Genomic DNA, 21,373 nt, shown 5'->3' on the forward strand with positions numbered 1-21,373 from the left:
TACACACCTTTATTCCCGGCACTCAGGAGGCAGAGGTAGGAGGATCACTGTGAGTTCGAGGCCAGCCTAGACTACAAAATGAATTCTACTCAGCCTGCTACAGCGTGACCCTACCTCAAAACACAAAAGCAAAACAAGGGCTGAGGGATGGCTTAGTGGTTAAGGCGTTTGCCTGCAAAGCCAAAGGACCCAGGTGTGTTTTTTTTTTAATTTTTTTTTTTGTTGTTCATTATTTATTTATTTATTTGAGAGCTATAGACACAGAGAGAAAGACACATTGAGGGAGAGAGAGAGAATGGGCGCGCCAGGGCTTCCAGCCACTGCAAACAAACTCCAGACGCGTGCGCCCCCTTGTGCATCTGGCTAACGTGGGACCTGGGGAACCGAGCCTTGAACCAGGGTCCTTAGGCTTCACAGGCAAGCGCTTAACCGCTAAGCCATCTCTCCAGCCCAAGGACCCAGGTTTGATACCCCACGTCAGCCAGATGTACAAGGTGGTGCATATGTATGGAGTTCATTTGCAGTGGATGGAGGCCCTGGCATGTCTCTCTTTCCCTCTGTCAAATAAATAAAAATAAAATATTTTAAAAAATGGTGCTCTGGGCCTGGGGGCACACACCTTTAATCCCAGCACTCGGGAGGGAGAGGTAGGAGGATCACCATGGGTTTGAGGCAACCCTGAAACTACATAGTGAATTCCAGGTCATAGTGAATTCCAGGTCAGCCTAGACTATGGTGAAACCCTACCTCAAAAAACAAAAACAAAAAAAAGAACTGGTGCTGGAGAGATGGCTTAGTGGTTAAGGCACTTGCCTGCAGAGCCTAAGGACCCAGGTTTGATTCCACAGAACCCATGTAAGCCAGATGCACAAGGTGGTGCATGTGTCTAGAGTTCGTTTGCAGTGACTGGAGGCACTGGTGCGCCCATTAAAAAAAAAAAAAGTGCATGTTAGTACATGTGAACTCCTCTGGCCTCCACATACATGACATTCTCATTCATGTATGCACAAGCACACATGTGTGTGCACATACATGAACAAACAAGAAATAAGATTTGCACAAGTTAATGTAATTAGACTTGAAAGGCAAGATGAAAAATCAGTCCAGTGCCTTCTTTTGGTTTTCTTTTTTCTTTTCTTTTTTTGTTTATCTTTATTTATTTAAGAGCAACAGACAGAGAGAGAAAGAGGGAGAGAGAGAAAGAAGGAGAGAGAGAGAATGGGCATGCCAGGGCCTCCAGCCACTGCAAACAAACTCCAGACGCATGCGCCCCCTTGTGCATCTGGCTAATGTGGGTCCTAGAAAATCAAGCCTTGAACTGGGGTCCTTAGGCTTCACAGGCAAGCACTTAACCGCTAAGTCATCTCTCCAGCCCGTTATTTTGGTTTTCTTACAAAACAAACACTTTGATTTCTTTCCATTGAATTCTGAGATGCTCCTTTATTATCCCTTTTTTTCCTCCCCTAAGAACCTAAGAAGCTCTCTGCTACTGGGTGACTACTGCTTCCCAGTCTGGCTTCCCTGTCATGCTGGGACTCTGGAACTAAACCTTGAGAAATGACAGTGGCTTCTAGTGCTGTGTTTCTGTGATTACTGGAATCAGAGCTTGCGGGAGCTGGAAGTTTGTCAGCTTCACTCACTGCTAAATATATCCCTGATTGCTGGAACAGTCCCTGCACACAGCTGACACTCTCACAATTTGGTGAATAAAATAAATATAGGAAATAAAAAATTAAAGAAAAAAAAACACTTGGGAGGCAGAGGTAGGTGGATCTCCGTGAGTTCGAGACCAGCCTGAGACTACATAGTGAATTCCAGGTCAACCTGGGCTAGAGTGAGACCCTACCTTGAAGAAGAAAAAAAGACTGAATTAGGGTGTGAGTGTGTCTGTGAATGTGTGCTTGGATATAGGGTTTTACTATATTGCTGTGTAGCCCAGGCTGGCCTTAAACTCACAGCCCTACTGCTTCACCCTTCCAAGCGATGGGATTACAGGTGTGTGTCACTACACCTAGCATAAACTAGTGTGTTTTTGGTTGTATTTTTTTTTTTTTTTCAAGGTAAGGGTCTCACTCTAGCCCAGATTAACTTGGAACTCACTCTAGTTGCAGGCTGGCCTCGAACTCATGGTGATCCTCCCACCTCTGCTCCTGTGAGCCATCACACCCAGCTTTTTTTTTTTTGAAGTGAGGCCTCCCTTACTTTACTCTAGGCTAACCTGGAACTCACTCTAGCTCCAGGCTGGCTTCAAACTTACTGCCACACCTCAGCCTCTCAAGTGCTAGAACGAAAGGTGGGCACTACCACGTCCGCTCTGAGCTAGTGTTTTGAAGTTAAATAGAGGATGCGAAGCATGAATAGTGACTTGATGTACAAGCACCTGTTTCCCCAGAGCAGTGAGAGCTGCCCCTGTAGGGACAGAGCTGTCTGTCCTCAGCCTGGGTTCACAGGTGGTATCTGAGAGAAAGATAAGGGCAGCCAGCCCCACAGAGCTCCTTGAGGGAAGTGGCAGAAAGCTCTAGAAAATCCCTTCTGTGCCCTGGGCCAGAAGGTGCTGAGCAGTCAGCCAGTAACAAATGATAAAGGCACCTCCATGCACATGCTCAAGGCTACCTAAATGCCAAGTGCTGAGGAATGTCTTACCTTTCAGAAGCCCGAGGAGCCATGTATTGTCATTGGCATCACTTCCTTCTAGTTGATGCTGGAAGTGAGAAAAGGAATGTGTCTTTGGAGTTACTAATATTAAATTTTTTAAAAATTTATTTGTGGGACAGACACAGAGAGATAGAAAGGTGATAGGGAGAGAATGGGCATGCCAGGGCATCCAGCCACTACAAACAAACTCCAAATGCATGCACCCCCTTGAGCATCTGGCTTACGTGGCTCCTGGGAAATCCAACCTGGATCCTTAGGCTTCGTAGGCAAGCACCTTAACTGCTAAGCCATCTCTCCAGCCCAACCCAGTGATTTTGTTTTAAATTTTAGTTTTATATGTTTATTACAGAGAGAGAAAGGGAGAGAGAGAGAAAGAGAATGGATGCACCAGGGCCTCTAGCCAGTACAAACTCCAGACACATGTGCCATCATGTGCATCTGGCTTATGTGGGTTCTGGAGAATGAAACCTGGGTCCTTAGGCTTCACAGGCAAGCGCCTTACCACCCAGCGAGTTTTTAACCTTAATTCTGGCTTCAATTTTCCCTCTGTAAAACTACAAGATTAGGAGAATTGGATGAGACAGTCATTCTGCCAACCAGCAAGAAGCAGGTCGCTGAAGCGGGGCTGAAGGAGACTAAGGAGGCTACAACAGTGAGGCTACTTGCAGGCTCCTGGGACTGTGTAAATACACAGATAACCAGCCCACCGTTTCAGGAGCCAAGAGTGGGGATTGGAAGTCATGGCTATGCATCTTGTTGAAGATCTCCACAGGCCAGGAGGATTCTGTCAGAATCCACAATCTGTTTCTCTTTTGAACTGTGGCCATGTGGTGCCGGTACACGGAAAACCATCTAGAGACCTGGGCTTGGGGACTGTCTCGAGCTGGTGGTCCCTGGCACAAAGGTGCTTAGTGAAGATGAGTCAAATGAGTAAATAAGCAAATCACCTGCTCGTGCTCCAGTTTCTGGGAAATGGAGGCAAAGTGTCTCTCTAATAGGCTATGATTGTGCTGGTAGAACCGTTTGCCAGGAGTCTCTGGACTACTCAAATGCACTTTCTGAGTCGGTGGGTCTGAGGTGGGTGGGCCTGAGACCTCTGTTTCGAAGTAATACTAGGATGCTCCCACTGTCTGGACCCAGGTGGAACCGGAAGGCTCTTGACTCTACAACACTGAAGCCCTTGACATTGATAAAATGTCCCCAGGTGCCCTGGATGGAGGAGACTTCAGGAATTTCAAGGGTAGGACCGGGAGAGTCCTGCACCAGCTAGGACAAGGTGGTCCCCCTGTCAGGATAATGAAAGAGGAAGGGATGCTTTGGTCCACATTGCAGTGTGAACTGAAAACAAATAGGTAAAGGTGTCTGCTAAGGTCTCACCTTGGACCCATTGGGCTAGCCTCTCCCATTTTACAGAGGTGGAAACAGACCCAGAGAAATTCAGTGACATGGCTCATGTCACACAGCTACTCAGGGGACATTGCTGGGGCCAAAGCTGCTATCCCAGTATCTGACTCTTGTGTGCAGTTCGGCACCTCCGTCGGTTCACACTGCCTTTTCCAACACATCCCTCTGTATTTGGCAATCACGGCATGTTTATTTGTAAGTTGGCTTGTTTGTAGCCTGAAATTTGGCATCAGTGGTTTTGGCTGTGAGGAGTTTGTTTGTTTTGGTTTCCTGAACATGTTTTGTGAGGGAAAAAAAAAAAAAAAACAGGAATGAAATTGCTAAAGTTGTTTGGATGCAAAGCATCCAGAAATATGATAGCATCAGCTTACTGAGATTTATTTTGTATCTCTAGATAGATTAAAAACGTATGAGGTTGGCTTCTGGGGATTTACAAACTCAACAGAAGTCAATAGCTGGGGTTGTTTCCTCAGGCTTCTCTTGGAGCGGGGTAGGAGGGAGGAGAGTCCACCTGCTGGTAGCTGGAGGTTGTCCTTTGCTGCAAAGGACAGGGCCTGGGTGAAGATGTCAGGCAGATCAGGCATCAGACGAAGAGAGGCACACCGCACAGCATTTGTAATTTACTTTGCACAAAGCTGAAGTCATAAAAGATGATTTCCTTTCATTCTGTAAATTTTTTAAAATATATTTTTATTTATTCCTTTGCGAGGGGAGACAGAGAGTGTGTGGGGGAGAGTGGGCCCACCAATGCCTCTAGCCACTGCAAACAAACTCCAGATACATGCATCTAGTTTTATGTGGGTATGAGGAATCGAACCTGGGTCATTAGGCTTCGCAGGCAAGTACCTTGACCACTGAGCAATCTCTCCAGCCTTTATTTATTTAATTTTGGTTTTTAAGGTAGGGTCTCACTGTAGCCCAGGCTGACCTGGAATTCACTATGTAGTCTGGGTGGCCTCAAACTCACAGTCATCTTCCTACCTCTGCCTCCCAAGATTTAATTTTTAATTTAATCCCCTGGGATTAAAGGCATGTACCACCACTGTTGGGGTTGACAGTGGCTTTATGTGACTTATGTTCTAGAATCAGAAACACAAGGGGACCTTACTGGACAAGTCCATAAATCCAGAAGTGGTTGAATGAGGGAGGCAGAGGCATTCCTCATACTCAGTTTCTACAAGCACCTTCGTGTTCCCCTTCTTCAATTACCTTTTTTTTTGTTTTTAGGCAAACCCAATAGATGGGCCTTTTTTTTTAATGCAAGAGAGAGAGGGAGAAAGCGAGCGAGAGGATTGGTGTGTCAGGGCCTCCAGCCACTGTAATCGAACTCCAGACACGTGCACCACCATGTGTGCATGTGCTACTTTGCACGCTTGCATCACCTTGTGTATCTGGCTTACATGGGACCTGGAGAGTTGAACATGAGTCCTTGGGCTTCACAGGAAAGTGCCTAACTGCTAAGTCATCTCTTCAGCCCAGCACTCTCTTTTTAAAAATAGTAAGTTCTTTTGATTTTAATTATGTATATATGTGTGTGTGAATGTATGGCTACACCAGGGTCTCCTGCTACTTCAAATGAACTCCAGGTGCATGTATTTGGCTTTACCTGGGTGCTAGGGAATTGAACCTGGGCTGGCAGGCTTTGCAAACAAGTACCTTTAACTGCTGAGCCATCTCCCCAACCCTCAATTAATTCTCTTTCTTAAAATTTTTGAATTTAATTTCTATTTATTTATTTGAGAGAGAGATATACAGAAATAGGCAGGTAGAGAAAGAGAGAGAATGGGTGTGCCAGGGCCTCCAGCCTCTGCAAACGAACTCCAGATGCATGTGCCCCCTTGTGGCATCTGGCTTACATGGGTCCTGGGGAGTCAAAGCCAGGTCTTTTGTCTTTGCAGACAAAGTACCTTAATCATTAAGCCATCTCTCCAGCCTTTTTTAACAATTTTATTTATTTGTTTACTTATTTTGTTTTTTTGAGGAAGGGTCTCTCTCTAGATCAGGCTGACCTGGAATTCACTATGTAGCCTCAGGGTGGCCTCGAACTCATGGCAATCCTCCTACCTCTGCCTTTTGAGAGTTGGGATTAAAGGTGTGTACCACCACGTCTGGCTTAAATTTTAATTTAGTTATTTGCAAACAGAGAGAGATAGAAGAGAGAGAGAATGGGTGCACCAGAGCCTAGAGCCATTGCAAACAAACTCTAGATGCATGCATCACTGTGCATTTGGCTTGACATGGGTACTGGGGAATTGAACCTGGGTCGTTAGGCTTTGTAGGCAAGTGCCTTAACAACTGAGCCATCTTTCCAGCCTATGTTGTTCTTATTATTTTTTGGTTTTTCAAAGTAGAGTCTCACTCTAGCTCAGACTGACCTGGAATTCACTATGTAGTCTTAGGGTGGCCTTGAACTCTCAGTGATCCTCCTACCTCTGCCTCCCAAATGCTGGGATTAAAGGCATGCATCACCACGCCCAGCTCTCTGGGCTATCTTCTCCTTCTTATTATTATTGGTTTTTCGAGGTAGGGTCTCACTCTAGGCCAGGCTGACCTGGAATTCACCTTGTAGTTACAGGCTGGTCTCAAACTCACAGGGATCCTCCAACCTCTGTTTCCTGAGTGCTGGGATTTAAAGGTATATACCACCATGTCTGGCTTTTTTTTAAAGACATGTTTATTCTTATTTATTTGAGATAGAGAGAGGGAGAGGGAGATAGAGAGTAAGTGAGAATGGGTGCACCAAGGCCACTATAGCAACTGCAAATGAACTCTAGATGTATGCACTACCATGTGCATCTGGCTTATGTGGAACCTGGAGAATGGTACCTGGTTCCTTAGGCTTCGCAGGCATGTGCCTTAACCACTAAGCCATCTCTCCAACCCCTTTTTTTTCATGTATGGTATCACTCTAGCCCAGGCTGACCTGGAACTCACTCAAACTCACTGTGCCCGGATCAGTTAGCTCTCTTAAGGGGTACAAAACAAAGCCTTCACGTCTTTCATCCCAGTACTTCGGAGGCCAAAGTAGGAGGTTGCTGTGAGTTTGAGGCCAGTCTGAGACTACGTAGTAAATTCCAGGTCAGCCTGGGTTAGAGCAAGACTCTACCTTTAAAAAAAAAAAAGAGAAAAGAAAGAAAGAAAGCAAATACAAAAATGGAACCTTCCTAAGACCTCCTGGCCTCTCTGAACTATGGGGAAAATTCCCTAATCCAGTGTCGCAGGGTTGAAGCTTCCTGCTGTGTGATCGATTTTTTGAGACATCCTTTTCCCTCCCAGGACACATCAGGCTACCATTTGGAGAAGGAGCTACTAGTCACCTGATCATGCCTGTAGGGTGGAAAGGCCTGGAAGGCTGGTTGATGGTGCATAGCATACAAGGCACTACCTCATCTTGTTAGGCTATCAGCCTGATATGGAGGGGTGACCTGTCTCCATCTGGTCACTTACTTAAAACAAGCCGCTCACCAATACTACCCGGCTCACCTGCTCTAAACTTCGGGGTCAAACTCCCTGGTCTGTGTAGGAACAATTGATCTGGTCAAGTAGCCTGTGGTGATTAAGGGGCAGCAGTGACTCTGTGAGACCCTTGACTGCTTCTTGGGAGCTTGGGTGTCAGTGTTTTGGTTTGAAAACTCCAAGGCAGTCAACATCCATAAGTCTCTTCGTGATGTGCCTTTAGTTCATTTTGCTGTAACCAAGCAGGCTGCCTACTGCCGAAAAGCCCTGGGTTTCCTCACCAGTGACATCCCAGGAGGCAGGCGGGCTGGCACGGCTCCATCCAGCACAGCAGTCTGGCTCTTTCCCCACTCACTGCCCTTCTCCCCACCTCAGCAAACCTGAAGAGCGGGCGGGGCTTTGAGCGGGGAGAAGTGCTGGAGCTTGGGAAAGGGACAAGTGATGCTGTCCCCAGCATCAGGCCCCAGCTGAAGCTTCCCCACTGCTCAGCTTAGATCCAGCAGTTCTAGATGCTTTACTGATTGGACATGAGCAAAGATGGTGAGAAAACTGGGGGCCAGGCCATTTTCATGATGCCCTCACTGACCTTCTGTCTTCTGGAGCCTGCAAAGACCTCTCCTGTGCTCAGGGCTGGAGAGATGGCTCAACAGATAAAGGTGTTTTTTTTTTGTTTGTTTGTTTGTTTCGAGGTAGGGTCTCACTCTAGCCCAAGCTGGCCTGGAATTCACTATGTAGTCTCAGGCTGGCCTCGAACTCACAGCAACCCTCCTACCTCTGCCTCCTGACTGCTGGGAATTAAAGGTGTGCGCCACCACACCCTGCTTTTTTTTTTTTTTCTTTCTTTCTTTCTTTCTTTTTTTTTTTTTGGTTCTTGAAGTCTTTCTTGCAATCCCTCTTCTCCCCAACCTTATCTCCTTCAGTTAATGAAGCAGAGGGGACGTCTAACTCGCTAGTGTCCTGGCACAGATGAACCATGGGTTGGCTGGAAAGCCATCAGTCAAGGCTCTGGGTGTCTCTTGGTATTTGCGGACTGACTTCCTTCCCTTCCTTCCTCGGGCTAACCTTCTTCGCAGGTGCCTTGCAACATGCACAAAGGGGCAATACAAGCAGATACTGTGATTTAACATTTATTTGCTGCTGCTATTTCTTGCCTGGAATGAGGGTGAGATCTAAATGTTGACTTTGAATGTCCTTCAGAAGCAGCCCCAGATCATCAGAGCTCCTAAAACGAGGTTAAGTGCAGAAGCCTCAACTCTCTGTCCTCAAAGCTGCCTCAGAGCTGGGAAGATGGAGGCCAGTCTCCAGGTCAAGGTCTCGTGTAGAAAGTCTCTCCCTCCGTCCCTACTTTCCTGGTAGCTCCCCAAAGCTCCCTGACAGGGGACTGACTGTCTCAAGGACTCCTCTGGTCCCATTTGTCTTCAGTGGCTATAAAAATCCCCAGGCCAGATGAGGAAAAATATGAACCAGACAAGCTCTGCCTCTGAAGAACCTACCGGCCGGGACAGCAGAGCAGGCCAGCCAGTAAAGTGGGCACCGGTCACGTGACAGAGCGGGGAGCCCTGCGTGGCAGCAGAGGCTGTGCAGCAGGGTGGGGTGGAGCCGGGCCACAGGCCCTGTACCCTCTGATGCAAGTCCTGGGTCACCATAGAAAGGCATGAGAAGGGACCAACCCCAGAAAGGCAAGTTTTCCCAAGGTTAGTTTCTCTCCTCTCATTTGGTTTATATCTGATGATAACTTGCCCAAGCGCTAAGAACATCCCAGATGGAGGGAACCCCTTCTTGAGGCTCCCAGAGCCACAGAGACAGTGGTGAAGTAAACCAGCTCCATAGCCATGAGGACCAGCTCTGGAGTCTGTGGACCATGAAATACAGCAGCCCGACGCGAGTCTTCAGTTAGCAAGCTTGTGTCCCACGCAGGGGCTTCAGGTGACCAGGAGCAGGGCACGAGGCTATCTTTAGGAGGGGCTCTGTGACAGCCCAGAGCAGATTCCTGAGAGACCCATTAAGGGGAGACCCCCCCCACCCATCAAAATGGTGAGATGAGGTTACCGTTCCTTTAAGAACCTCTCATGGTCACGTCTCCCTTTTCTGGGGTGAAAGGACTCAACTGTGGTTCTGGCACCGTAATTTGCTGTCTCATCTTCCTGGCTCAGGGCCAGCTCAGAGGAGGCCAAGAAAAGTCACTTTTTTATTGTGGTTTTTTTTTTGTTGTTGTTGTTTTGCTGTGACTCATCTTCCCTGTCACCCGTGGGTCTTCTTGCCCGGAGCCCTCAGCACTGCTCGGCTTCCACGAAGCCCTCCTTCTCGTGGCCCACGGGTTCGACCTCCGTGTAGGTGGAGTGGTTGGGGTGGTTGCGGAACTTCATGGCTGGCCAGTGGTGAGGTCTCCGCTGCAGGGGCACAGAAGCAAGATCAGCAGACAGGACTGCCTGCTCCCCACCACCCCAGGCCCTAATCTTTTTATTTTGCGAGGGGGGTGTGGAGCATGGGCGTGCTAAGGCCCATTGCCAATGTAAAGAACTCCAGATGCATGCACCACTTTGTGTATCTGGCTTTATGTGGGTAATGGAGAATCAAACCTACACCATCAGGTTTTGCAAGCAAGCACCTCTAACTGCTGAACCATCTCTCTAGCCAATTGGCAACCAGGGCCATTTCCCCCCCAAACTCCCTAACTGTGAACCCTGAGACAATGGAAACTAGAAACTATTTAAATTTTTTTTAAATTTTTTTTTAATTTATTTATTTGAGAGTGACAGACACAGAGAGAAAGACAGATAGAGGAAGAGAGAGAGAATGGGCGCACCAGAGCTTCCAGCCTCTGCAAACGAACTCCAGATGCGTGCGCCCCCTTGTGCATCTGGCTAACGTGGGACCTGGGGAACTGAGCCTCGAACCGGGGTCCTTAGGCTTCACAGGCAAGCGCTTAACCGCTAAGCCATCTCTCCAGCCCCTAGTTAAATTTTTTTAAAAATATATTTTATTTATTTATTTGAGAGAGAGAGAGAATGGGTGTGCCAGGGCCTCCAAGTCACTGCAAATGAACACCAGATGCATGCACCCCCTTGTGCATCCGGCTTATGTGGGTCCTGGAGAGGTGGGTCCTGGGGAGTCGAACCAGGATCCTTTGGCTTTGCAGTCAAGTGCCTTAGCAGCTAAGCCAACTCTCCAGCTCCACCCCCCTCTCCTTCTCCTTCTCCTTCTTTTTTTTTTTTTTTTTAAACACAGGATCTCCCTATATATCCCTGGCTGGCTTGAAGCTCTCTATGTAAACCAGACTAGTCTTGAACCCACAGTAATTGTACTGCCTCTGTCTCCTAAATGATAGGGTTACAAATGGACACTACCACACCTGGCTTTTTTTTTTTTTTTGTAATTTTTATTTTTCTTTTTCGAGGTAGGGTCTCACTCTAGCTCAAGCTGACCTGGAATTCACTATGTAGTCTCAGGGTGGCCTCGAACTCATGGTGATCCTCCTACCTCTGCCTCCCTAATGCTGGGATTAAAGGCTTCTTATGAAATGATCCTTCCTAGTCAGGATCACAATGAAATTTCTCTCTGATACCTGTGCCCCGTAAGTGTGTCTGCCCAGGATTTCATGAAGGGCAGCAGCACCTGACTAACCGTGACCTCCTGGAGGGCAGGATCAGTGTCTTCCTTTTTTTTTTTTTTTTTTGGTTTTCAAGGTAGGGTCGCACCCTAGCCCAAGCTAACCTGGAATTCACTATGTAGTCTCAGGGCGGCCTTGAATTCATGGTGATCCTCCTACCTCTGCCTCCTAGTGCTGGGATTAAAGGTGTATGCCACTATGCCCAGCATTATTAATCTTCACATCCTCAAAAACAATGAAGGACCCATTGCAGGCACTCTATTGTAATCTATGTAATGAACTAGAGTCCCTGGAAAGCTCATCACCAGTCAACAGTGAGGCAAGGGGTGGGGGGGGGGCGTGAGCTGCCAAGCTGTGTGGCTCAGAGCAGAGGGGACTAAGCCTCATTTCCTATAAGGCACCTCTGCTGCTCTTTCTGAGTTCTGGAACATTCAGAAACTGCAGCAACCTCGGCTAAACCACCTGAGAACACAGCACTCATTATACTCTTGGCTTGTTGGCTGCCATGGAAAAGTCTGGAGAAGAAGCAAAAGACTCTTCCATTATGGCTCTGAATAAGTCCCAAACCTGTAATTTGGGCACAAAATCATAAATCTCTTGGGGATAGCAGCCTGCCACTAAATGGGCCCTTTATGACATTTCTGGCCTTCTTCCTTTTCTCTGGGGACCTCCCTAATTTCATAAATGGGATGACAAAAGCAGATGGGTTTGCTGCATGGAGAGGAGAGGGCCTAGATGCTGAGTCCTGGGGTGACAGAGTTCAAGAGCTCCAGCCACTTTGAGGCACACCGGGATGGAGTTAGTGATGGTTTCTCGGGTACTGGTGGGTGGGAGATGAGGTGAGGAGAGGCAGGTACCGGCTGTCAAAGGAAACAAGGACCCGGAAGCAGAGCTGAGGCAAATCCCGCACTGACCTCGATGAAGAAGAGCGCGGCATTGGAGTTGGGGTGACCACTGATGTAAATCCCAGCCAGGATGATGGCCGCCACCAGGAGCACAGCCAGCACGATGCCCACGATGGTGCCCAGGTGCACAGGGGGCCCCTTGGACTTCGGAGACAAGTTATCTTGAAGGCCTGTGGAGAGACCAGAAGGGCAGAGAGGGGCTTCAAGGGAATGAAGAAGGTGGGGTTCTGACAAAGTCCCAGGAAGGAAACGCCTACACTTTCTAAACACTGGAGGGTGAGGTGGGAGAGGGCGGAACATAATGACATTCATATTCTTGACACAATTAAGATATTTTTGAAAATTTGCCCAATTGCCTAATAAGAATCACAAGAAAGCCCTCTTGGATGCCCATGCCACATAAGCAAGGAAAAGAACCCGTTCATTCATTTATTCATTAGAGCAGACAGAATGGCACGGGCAGACCAGGGCCTCCAGCCACTGCAAATGAATTCCAGAAGCATGTACTCCTTTATGCATCTGGCTTTATGTGGGTACTGGGGACTCGAATCCAAGCTGTCTTTGTAAGCAAGTGCCTTTAACTTCTGACCCATCTCCCCAGCCCCACATAAGTAGTTTAAAAATATATATATTGAGAAAGAACGAAAGAAAAGCAGAGAGAGAGAGAGAGAGAGAATGGGCACAACAGGGCCCCTATCCACTGCAAACAAATACCAGATGCACAGACCCCCATGTGCATCTGGCTTACATGGGTACTGGGGACTTGAACCTGGTTCCTGCTAAGCCATCTCTCCAGCCTGCATTTTGATTTAAAATTTTTATTTACCCATTTGAGAGAGGGAGAGAATGGGCATGCCAGGGTGTCTAGCCTCTGCAAGCAACCTCCAGATGCATGTGCTACCATGTGCATTTAGCTTAAATGGGTTCTGGGGAATCAAACCTGGGTCCTTAGGCTTTGTAGGCAAACACCTTAACCACTAAGCTATCTCTCCAGCCCATCACTGTTTGTTTGTTTGTTTGTTTGTTTTGAGCTAGAATCTTAAGTCAAATGACTATTTTAATTTATTTTTTGGAGTGTCACTCTAGCCCAGGCTGACCTGAATTCACTATGTAGTCTCAGAGTGGTCTTGAACTCATGGTGATCCTCCTGCCTCTGCCTCTTGTGTTCTGGGATTAAAGGTGTGCATCACCATGCCCAGGGAAATGACTTTATTTATGTATGTATGTACATATGGGCGTATGTGTGTCTTGGAGTGCTTGTGAAGGTCAGAGGAGGCATCTGTGCTCCAACTTCACAGGGTCTCTTGCGGCTACAAATGAGTCTGTCCCATGAACAGTCTTAAATGGGTGCTGGAGAATTGAACACAGACTAAAATGTATTGCAAACAAACGCCTTTCATCACTGGGACATCTCCCCACTACCAAATGATCATTATTGTAACTTGTCACTGTCATCAGACTAAGATCTCCTGGGTGGCAGGAGCAGTGTTCAGATCTTAGAAACAACAGGGGTCCACTGTGGGCCCAAATTTTGTGGGATGCACCATGTCCTCTGGAAGTGCATGGGAATGCACTCTTTGAGAATGGCCAAGGCGTCTGAACTGCATCCCAAGGAGGAGAGGAAATATTTTCCATAGACTGTAAAGTTGGACACTTGTCAGTCCCACCCTGTATTTTTCCCCCCGTTTTTCTTGTGTGTAATGGAAACACAGAGAGGTTAAGTGATTTGCTCAAGGACACACACGCTCAGAAGCCTGGTTCCCTGCCATTACCTGGGGTTGGTATCTGCTGCTTCCCACTACCTGAAAGGAATGTAATGCCTATGAGCTAGAGAAGACAGATGTTCGTGTACATAACAGAAATCCCGAGTCCTTTTTACATGGCTGTGGGTGGGATTTCAATGGGATGTTTCAGACATCGGAACTGTGGCCCTTCCCATGCCCTGGCCTCCACTGGGCACTGTGTTGGCAGAGGACACCCAGGACAAAAACTATCTGGGCCACTCCAGTGCATGCCAGGGCCTCCATCTGCGGACAATTGGGAGCATTTAGGGGACACATCCCAGCCTACCCTCCCTGGTTCGTTGGGCATCAGCCCGTAGTCTGCTGGGACCCTGTGACCTGATGGTCTCGCTGTAGCTGATGCATAGACAGGAGTTGGGAAAGCATGGCTGGGTGCTCCCTCACACACACCTTTTGTCACACCTACTGCAGAGGAGGCCAGGGGCACCAAACTGCACTGTGTTATTAAGTGGCTTCTCCCACCGGACCCCCGAGAACAATGTCAAGAATGGAGTTGGAAAGGCAAGCGCAGAGAACACTACAGACAAACTCTAGACCCATGCGCCACCATGTGCATCTGGCTTACATGGGTACTAGAGAATAGAGTATTAAAGAACAGAACCTGGGTCCTTATGCTTCGCAGAGAAGTGCCTTAACTGTTAAGCCATCTCTCCAGCACCGGAAAGGCATTTCCGTGTCTACCCTTGCAGTCACTACAGCAAGTGCAGGGCTGGCTCTGAGCAAAGGGTAGGAAGGAAGGACCCCTCCCCTGGTCATAGAGCATTCTCCCCGCCAAACCAGAGGCTGGGACAAACTCATGTTCTGGGCTCCCACAAAACATGAATGGAAGCTGGTCATAGTGGTGCACACCTTTAATCCCAGCACTCGGGAGGCAGAGGTAGGAGGATCGCCATGAGTTCAAGGCCACCCTGAGACTACACAGTGAATTCCAGGTCAGCCTGGGCAAGAGTGAGACCCCACCACGAAAAACCAATAAATAAATAAATAAATAAATAAATAAATAAAACAAAAACCAACAACATGTAATGGGAAGCAACAGTGTACTGTCTGCCAACCTAAGGGGTGAATATTGGGGAAGAAACACATTGTTCCTCTTATCTGTGAGGCCCACAAGGAGGAGGGGACACAGTTCACAGGTCCTTCTGCCAGGTGGCTCTGGCCATTCCACAACTTCCAGGGCAGTGGACACAGAAGGTTCATGGTTGAGATGAGAAACCAAGGCTCAGGCCTCCTGCCTTCCCACCCAGCAGGAGGTCTGGGATCCCAGGCTGCCTTGCTCCCTCCCCCCTCCCCCAGAGTGGCAGCGGGGCCTGGGGCGCAGGCAGGCAGTTCCGTACTCACCATCTCCTCCTGCGTAGGGGTTCAACTTGGTGTCATCTTCAAAGAGACAGGACAGAAGGAGCAAGATTAGTGGAATCATTAAAACCTCTGTCACCCTGGGTCTGTATGGACTTTAAGGAGGTTCGTTTCAACTGTTTTTTTTTTGTTTTTTTTTTAGATACAAGAAAACTGAGGCCCAGAAAGGGTTAAATGACTTGCTCAAAGTTATAGAGTAGTGTAGGTTGGGGATTGTAGCACTCCACTTTAATCCCAGCACTCGGGAGGCAGAGGTAGGAGGATCGCTGAGAGTTCGAGGCCATCCTGAGACTACAGAGTGAATTCCAGGTCAGCCTGGACCAGAGTGAGAACCTACCTCAAAATAAATAAATAAATAAATTTGCCAGACAAATTGGTGGCACTTGCCTTTAATCCCAGCACTCAGGAGGCACAGGCAGGAGGATCACTGTGAATTTAAGGCCAATCTGGGTCTACAGAGTAAGTGCCAGGTCAGCCTAGGCTAGAGTGAGACTCTACGTCAAAAAAAAAAAAACAAGGGCTGGAGAGATGGCTGAGCAGTTAAGGAGCTTACTTGCAAAGCCTAAGAACCCAGATCTGATTCCCCAGAACCCATGTAAGTCAGATGCACATGGTGGCACATGCGTCGGGAGTTGGTTTACAGTTCGCTAGAGGCCCCGGTGTGCCCATTTGTATGCTCTCTCTCTCTCTCTCATAAATAAATAAATAAAAATATTTGAAAAAATATTTTGAGACAGGATCTATTTTTTTGTTTGTTTGTTTGTTTTTTTGAGGTAGGGCCTCAGTCTAGCTCAGGCTGACCTGGAATTCAGTATGTAGTCTCAGGGTGGCCTCGAACTTATGGCAATCCCCTTACCTCAGCCTCCCGGGTGCTGATTAAAGGCATGTGCTGCCATGCCCAGCTTAGGATCTAATTTTAAAAATATACATTTATTTATTAGGGAGAGAGAGAGAGAGAGAAGCAAATGGGGGGGGAGCAAAAGGATGTGCCAGGGCCTCTAGTCACTGCAAATGAACTGAATGTGCCACCTTGTACATCTGGCTTACATGGGTACTGGGGAATTGAACCTGGGTCCTTAGGCTTTGCTTTGCAGGCAAGCGCCTTAACCATGAAGCCATCACTTCGCCCCTCCCCCAAATATCTAAAACAAAATAAAACAAGAATTAATTTATGTATTTGCAAGCAGAGAGAGAGAGAGACAGAGAGAGAGAGAGAGAATATGAGAAGCGAGAGGGAATGGGCATTCCAGGGGGCCTCTTGCCACTGCAAACTAACTCCAAGTATATATGCCACTTCGTGCATCTGGCTTTATGTGGGTTTTGAAGAATTAACCTGGGCTGTCAGGCTTTATAAGCCATCTTCCCTGAATGTGTTGTGTAGGGGACCATCACACGGAAAACCCCGAAGAGGCCCATTGCTGGCCCACAGAAGACACACCACTTACGAATGACACCAGCACACTGCATTTGCCGCCTTTGTGCAGGGACAGAGAAGTTGGCACTGGAAAAATGGAACTTAGGGGCCTGGGAGTACAAGTCAGGATCTGCACTCTCACCCCAGAAGCTGTGTCCTGGGTGCTCCTGTCCACCACAGCTGCTCTCCCAGCCTGAGGGGGTGCTTGCTCTCAGCCCAGCATGGGTCCGCAAGCACAGGTAGAACTGAACATGACTGACCATGACTGATTACTTCTTTTTTTTTTTTTTTTTTTTTGAGGTAGGATCTCACTCTGGCCCAGGCTGACCTGGAATCCACTCTGTAGTCTCAGGGTGGCCTCGAACTCCTGGTGATCCTCTTACCTCTGCTTCCCAAGTGCTGGGATTAAACATTACCACACCGGCTGAGTAAATCTTTCTTTAACTGCAAGGCCACCCCTGCTCCTGGCTAGTCACTACACATGAGCAGGCTTTCTTCACTGGATCTCACAGAGAATGCCAAGCAAGGCAGCAAAATATGCTCTCATGCCTCTCTTAGCTCCTTTTGTTAACTCTGCGATCTCAGAGTAAGGCCAGCCATCAAAACCCGTTTCACATGCCCACCTGGGTCCTGAATGCACACAGACCCATTTCAATTTCCTTCAGCCCAGAGAAAGGCAGTGGGACGAGAGAGAAGGTTCACTGCTTGTGGAGTCCTGTCCTCCATTCCTTCCTGGCTGTGACCCTGGGCAATAAGTCATCCATCTCCCTGAGTCTTAGTGTCTTCTCTATTAAATGGGGATGCAGCAGTATTAACATCCAGGATTGTGAGGAGAATGGAATGTTAACTAATGCTTGCTGGCACAAGGTCAGTCCTTGAGTACATCGTTTGTTCATTCTCCTCTAGGCAGGTCCACGGCCCTTGCTCTAGCTCTCTAGCTCTCTGGGTAATGTTTAGCAAGGCTGGATTTGGGGAGGGAAGTGGCTGGAGAGATGGCTCAGTGGTTAAAGACACTTGCTTCTTTAGAAAGGCAGGAGGTGGACTGGAGAGATGGCTTAGTGGTTAAGGCACTTACCTGCGAAGCCTAAGAACTCATGTTTGCATCTCCAGGTCCCACGTAAGCCACATGCACAGTGACACAAACGCACAATGTCACACATGCGCGCAAGGGGGCGCATGTGTCTGGAGTTTGCAGCGGCTAATGGCCCTGACACACACATTCTCTCTCTCTGCCTGTTTCTCTTCTGTCACTCTCTCTCAAGATAAATAAATTTAAAAGGGAGGGGGCTAGAGAGATGGCTTAGCAGTTAAGGCGTTTGCCTGCAAAGCCAAAGGACCCAAGTTTGATTCCCAGGACCCACATAAGCCAGATGCACCAAAGGCACGTGGGTCTGGAGTTCGTTTGCAGTGGCTGGAGGCGCTGGCGCGCCCATTCTCTCTCTTTCTCTGTCTCTCTTCTCTCTCTCTCTCTCTGCTTGCAAATAAAAAAAAAAATTAAAAAAATAAAAAAGAAAAGAAAGGCAGGGGGAATCCTTGTGCAGCACCAAGTAACCTTTTTTCTTTATGAGCCTGTTTTCTTACCTACAAAGTAGGATTGTGTCTAAACAATGTTTTCAGATATTAACTCTTTTCCTTTTTCAGCCTTCCTAAAGGGAAGGGGGTCAGCTCTAGATTTGCATTAGAACAGAAAAGACCTAGGCCCTCAGAACCGGGAGCTGCAGGGCTTCCTGAGGTTCTGCATAGTACCTGGGTGGCAGAGAAGCCCTGGGCACAACCAGGTCTGAGTAGGCACCAACTCAACATGGAGGTGCAGGATATGCCCGTCTTCTGCTTTCACAAGGTCACAGGAGTAAAGGGCCAGAATTGCCAAGGGGCAACTCCACACCACGTCAGACAAGTGGGGTCTGCCTGAGAGTCAGAAGCAAAGTTAGGTTGGGAGCTGTGACCCCAACTGCTCAGGAGACAGGCAACAGGATCACAAGTTTAAAGGCTACCTGGACTAGGGCTGGAGAGATGGCTTAGTGGTTAAGCGCTTGCCTGTGAAGCCTAAGGACCCCAGTTCGAGGCTCAATTCCCCAGGACCCACGTTAGCCAGATGTACAAGGGGGCGCATGCATCTGGAGTCGTTTGCAGTGGCTGGAAGCCCTGGCGCGCCCATTCTCTCTCTCTCCATCTGCCTCTTTCTCTCTCTTTCACTTTCAATAAGTAAATAAATAAAATAAAGGCTACCTGGACTAGAGTGAGCTGTAGTTATCCTGGACAACTTAATGAGACCCTGCCTCAAAATAAGAAGTAAGAGCTGGAGGGATGGCTTGGTGGTTAAGGTATTTGCCTGCAAGGACGAAGAACCCAGGTTCTATTCCCCAGGACCCACATAAACCAGATGTACAAGGTGGCATATGTGTCTGTAGTTCGTTACAGCTGCTGAAGACCCTGGTGTGCTCATTCTCTTTCTCTCTCCCCCCTTTTTTTTTTTCTCTGCTTTATTTAACTTTTAAATAATTAAAAAAATAAAAAACGAGCCAGGCATGGTGGCACACGCCTTTAATCCCAGCACTCGGGAGGCAGAGGTAGGAGGATCTCTGTGAGTTTGAGGCCACCCTGAGACTATATAGTTAATTCCAGGTCAGCCTGAACCAGAATGAGACCCTACCTTGAAAAACCAAATAAATAAATATAAAAATAAATAAACAAAACAAAAACTAAGCTGGGCGTGGTGGTGCACGTCATTAATCCCAGCACTTGGGAGGCAGAGATAGGAGGATCGCTATGAGTTCGAGGCCACCCTGAGATTACATGGTGAATCCTAAGTCAGCGTGGGCTAGAGTGAGACCCTAATCAAAAAATCAAAACAGCCGGGCGTGGTGGCGCACGCCTTTAATCCCAGCACTCGGGAGGCAGAGGTAGGAGGATTGCCGTGAGTTCAAGGCCACCCTGAGACTACAGAGTTAATTCCAGGTCAGCCTGGACCAGAGTGAGAAAAAAAAAAAACACTAAAAAGAGGGCTGGGGACATAGTTCAGTGGTATGAGCTCAATCCCTAGTACTGAAAAAAAAAAGAAAAGAAAAAGAAAATTATTTAATCTGCTGTCACCACCGACTGACTGCGTGGACTGAGTTCAGGCCTGCTACAGGACACGCAGGCCTCACAGGCTTGTGAAGAGATGAGGTATAAATAAGATGGCCTGAGGTGCTTGAATATTCATTTCCCCATTCCATGAGGAACTCCACCCTGTGGCCCCATGGCTGGTCCTCCCAGTGGTTAGAGCCCTGGAATGGCATCCACTCATTTCACACCGGCCTCTGCTTGTCACCAGCAAGGAAGCTAGGCTGTCGGGGCCTCAGTACCTCATCTCTAGAAGGGCAGGTGGTCCCTGTCAGGGATGGCTCTTCCTAGGGGCTTACCTTCTGTGGTGAGGCTGTCAATGAAGAGGGAGGAGGTGGTGGTGAGGTCGCCATCAAAGGGGCTCACGGAACCGCGCGGGGAGGCTGAGTGGTGGTCCTCATCCTGGAAGTCCTCACACGTTCCGCCCTCTCCCTGCAAGAGAGACGCCGGCGCTACTTCCCCACACGGCAGGTCCTCAGTGCGCTGCAATCGCGTACTTGGTCCCAGCTCCTCAGGAAGTGGAGGCAGGGGGACTGCTTAAGCCCAGGAGTTAGACACCAGCCTGGGCAGCATAACAAGACCTTATCTCAAAAAAATAAATATAAATAAATAAATAAATTACAGCATGGTGGCACACGCCTTTAATCCCAGCACTTGAGAGGCAGAGGTAGGAGGATCGCCATAAGTTCGAGACCTCGCCGAGACGACATAGTGAATTCCAGGTCAGTCTGAGCTAGAGTGAGACCCTACCTCAAAAAAAAAAAATAATAATAATTAATTAAAACAAATCGTCTACTATATCCTGAAATCACCTTATCTTACATGGTAATTTATCTGTCAGCTGCTTTAAATTCTGCCTTAAGAGATGCCAATCCTAAATAAATAGAGAATCTGAACATCCACCAACAGCCAATGTCAGAAGTGGGTGACTGGACAAGATACCTTCCTCTCCCCCCCACACCCCATCCTTCCCTCCTCTCTTTCCAGAGAAAGACAGCTCACCAGACCCAGACTGATGCAAGAAACCACGGTGAGTACATGGACGCGGGCTGGCATCTTCTAGCTGTGACACGCCAAGTTTTGTTTGTTTGTTTTGTTTTGTTTTGTTTTGTTTTTCCAAGGCAGGTGTCACTCTACCTCAGGCTGACCTGGACTTCACTCTGTAGTCTCAAGGCTGGCCTTGAACTCACATTGATCCTCCTACCTCTGCCCCCGCAAGTTTTGGGACTAAAGGCATGCGCCACAAGTTTTTAAACTTTCCCAACCTCACTTTCCCTCTGTCCTCTGGGTCATGTTAAGGAAAAAAAAAAAAAAAAGAGGATTGATTGGTGTGAGTTTGAGGCCAGCCTAAGCTATATAACAAGACCCAATACCCTATCTCAATAAAGAGAGAGAGAGAAGAAAAAAAAGAGAGAGAGAGACAGGAGAGGGATAGAGAGATGGCCCAGTAGTAATGTCCTTGCCTGAAAAGCCTAATGACCTGTGTTCAATTCCCCAGTAGCCATGTGTGGTGGTTTGATTCAGGTGTCCCCCATAAACTTAGGAGTTCTGAATGCTAAGTTCCCAGCTGATGGATATTTGGGAATTAAATCCTCCTGGAGGGAGTGTATTGTTGGGGACGGGCTTATGTGCTTTATAGCCAGTTTCCCCATGCCAGTGTTTGGCA

General features: G+C 47.9%; 1 protein-coding gene across 1 annotated transcript in view; it reads right to left on the minus strand.

Moving 5' to 3' along the window:
* Positions 1–8,626: 8,626 nt before the first annotated feature.
* The window catches only part of Plxdc1 (plexin domain containing 1), a 79,969-nt gene continuing 67,222 nt past the window's right edge, over positions 8,627–21,373 (minus strand). The window contains exons 11-14 of the mRNA XM_012948093.2: positions 20,007–20,139; positions 15,174–15,209; positions 12,040–12,200; positions 8,627–9,905 (exon numbers count right to left, since the gene is read on the minus strand). Coding sequence (XP_012803547.2) covers positions 9,786–9,905; positions 12,040–12,200; positions 15,174–15,209; positions 20,007–20,139 — 450 coding nt within the window. The 3' untranslated portion in view covers positions 8,627–9,785. The remainder of the gene's footprint in view (positions 9,906–12,039; positions 12,201–15,173; positions 15,210–20,006; positions 20,140–21,373) is intronic.

This window comes from Jaculus jaculus, chromosome 9 (genome assembly GCF_020740685.1).
Source record: "Jaculus jaculus isolate mJacJac1 chromosome 9, mJacJac1.mat.Y.cur, whole genome shotgun sequence".
NCBI classification, from domain to species: Eukaryota; Metazoa; Chordata; class Mammalia; order Rodentia; family Dipodidae; genus Jaculus; species Jaculus jaculus.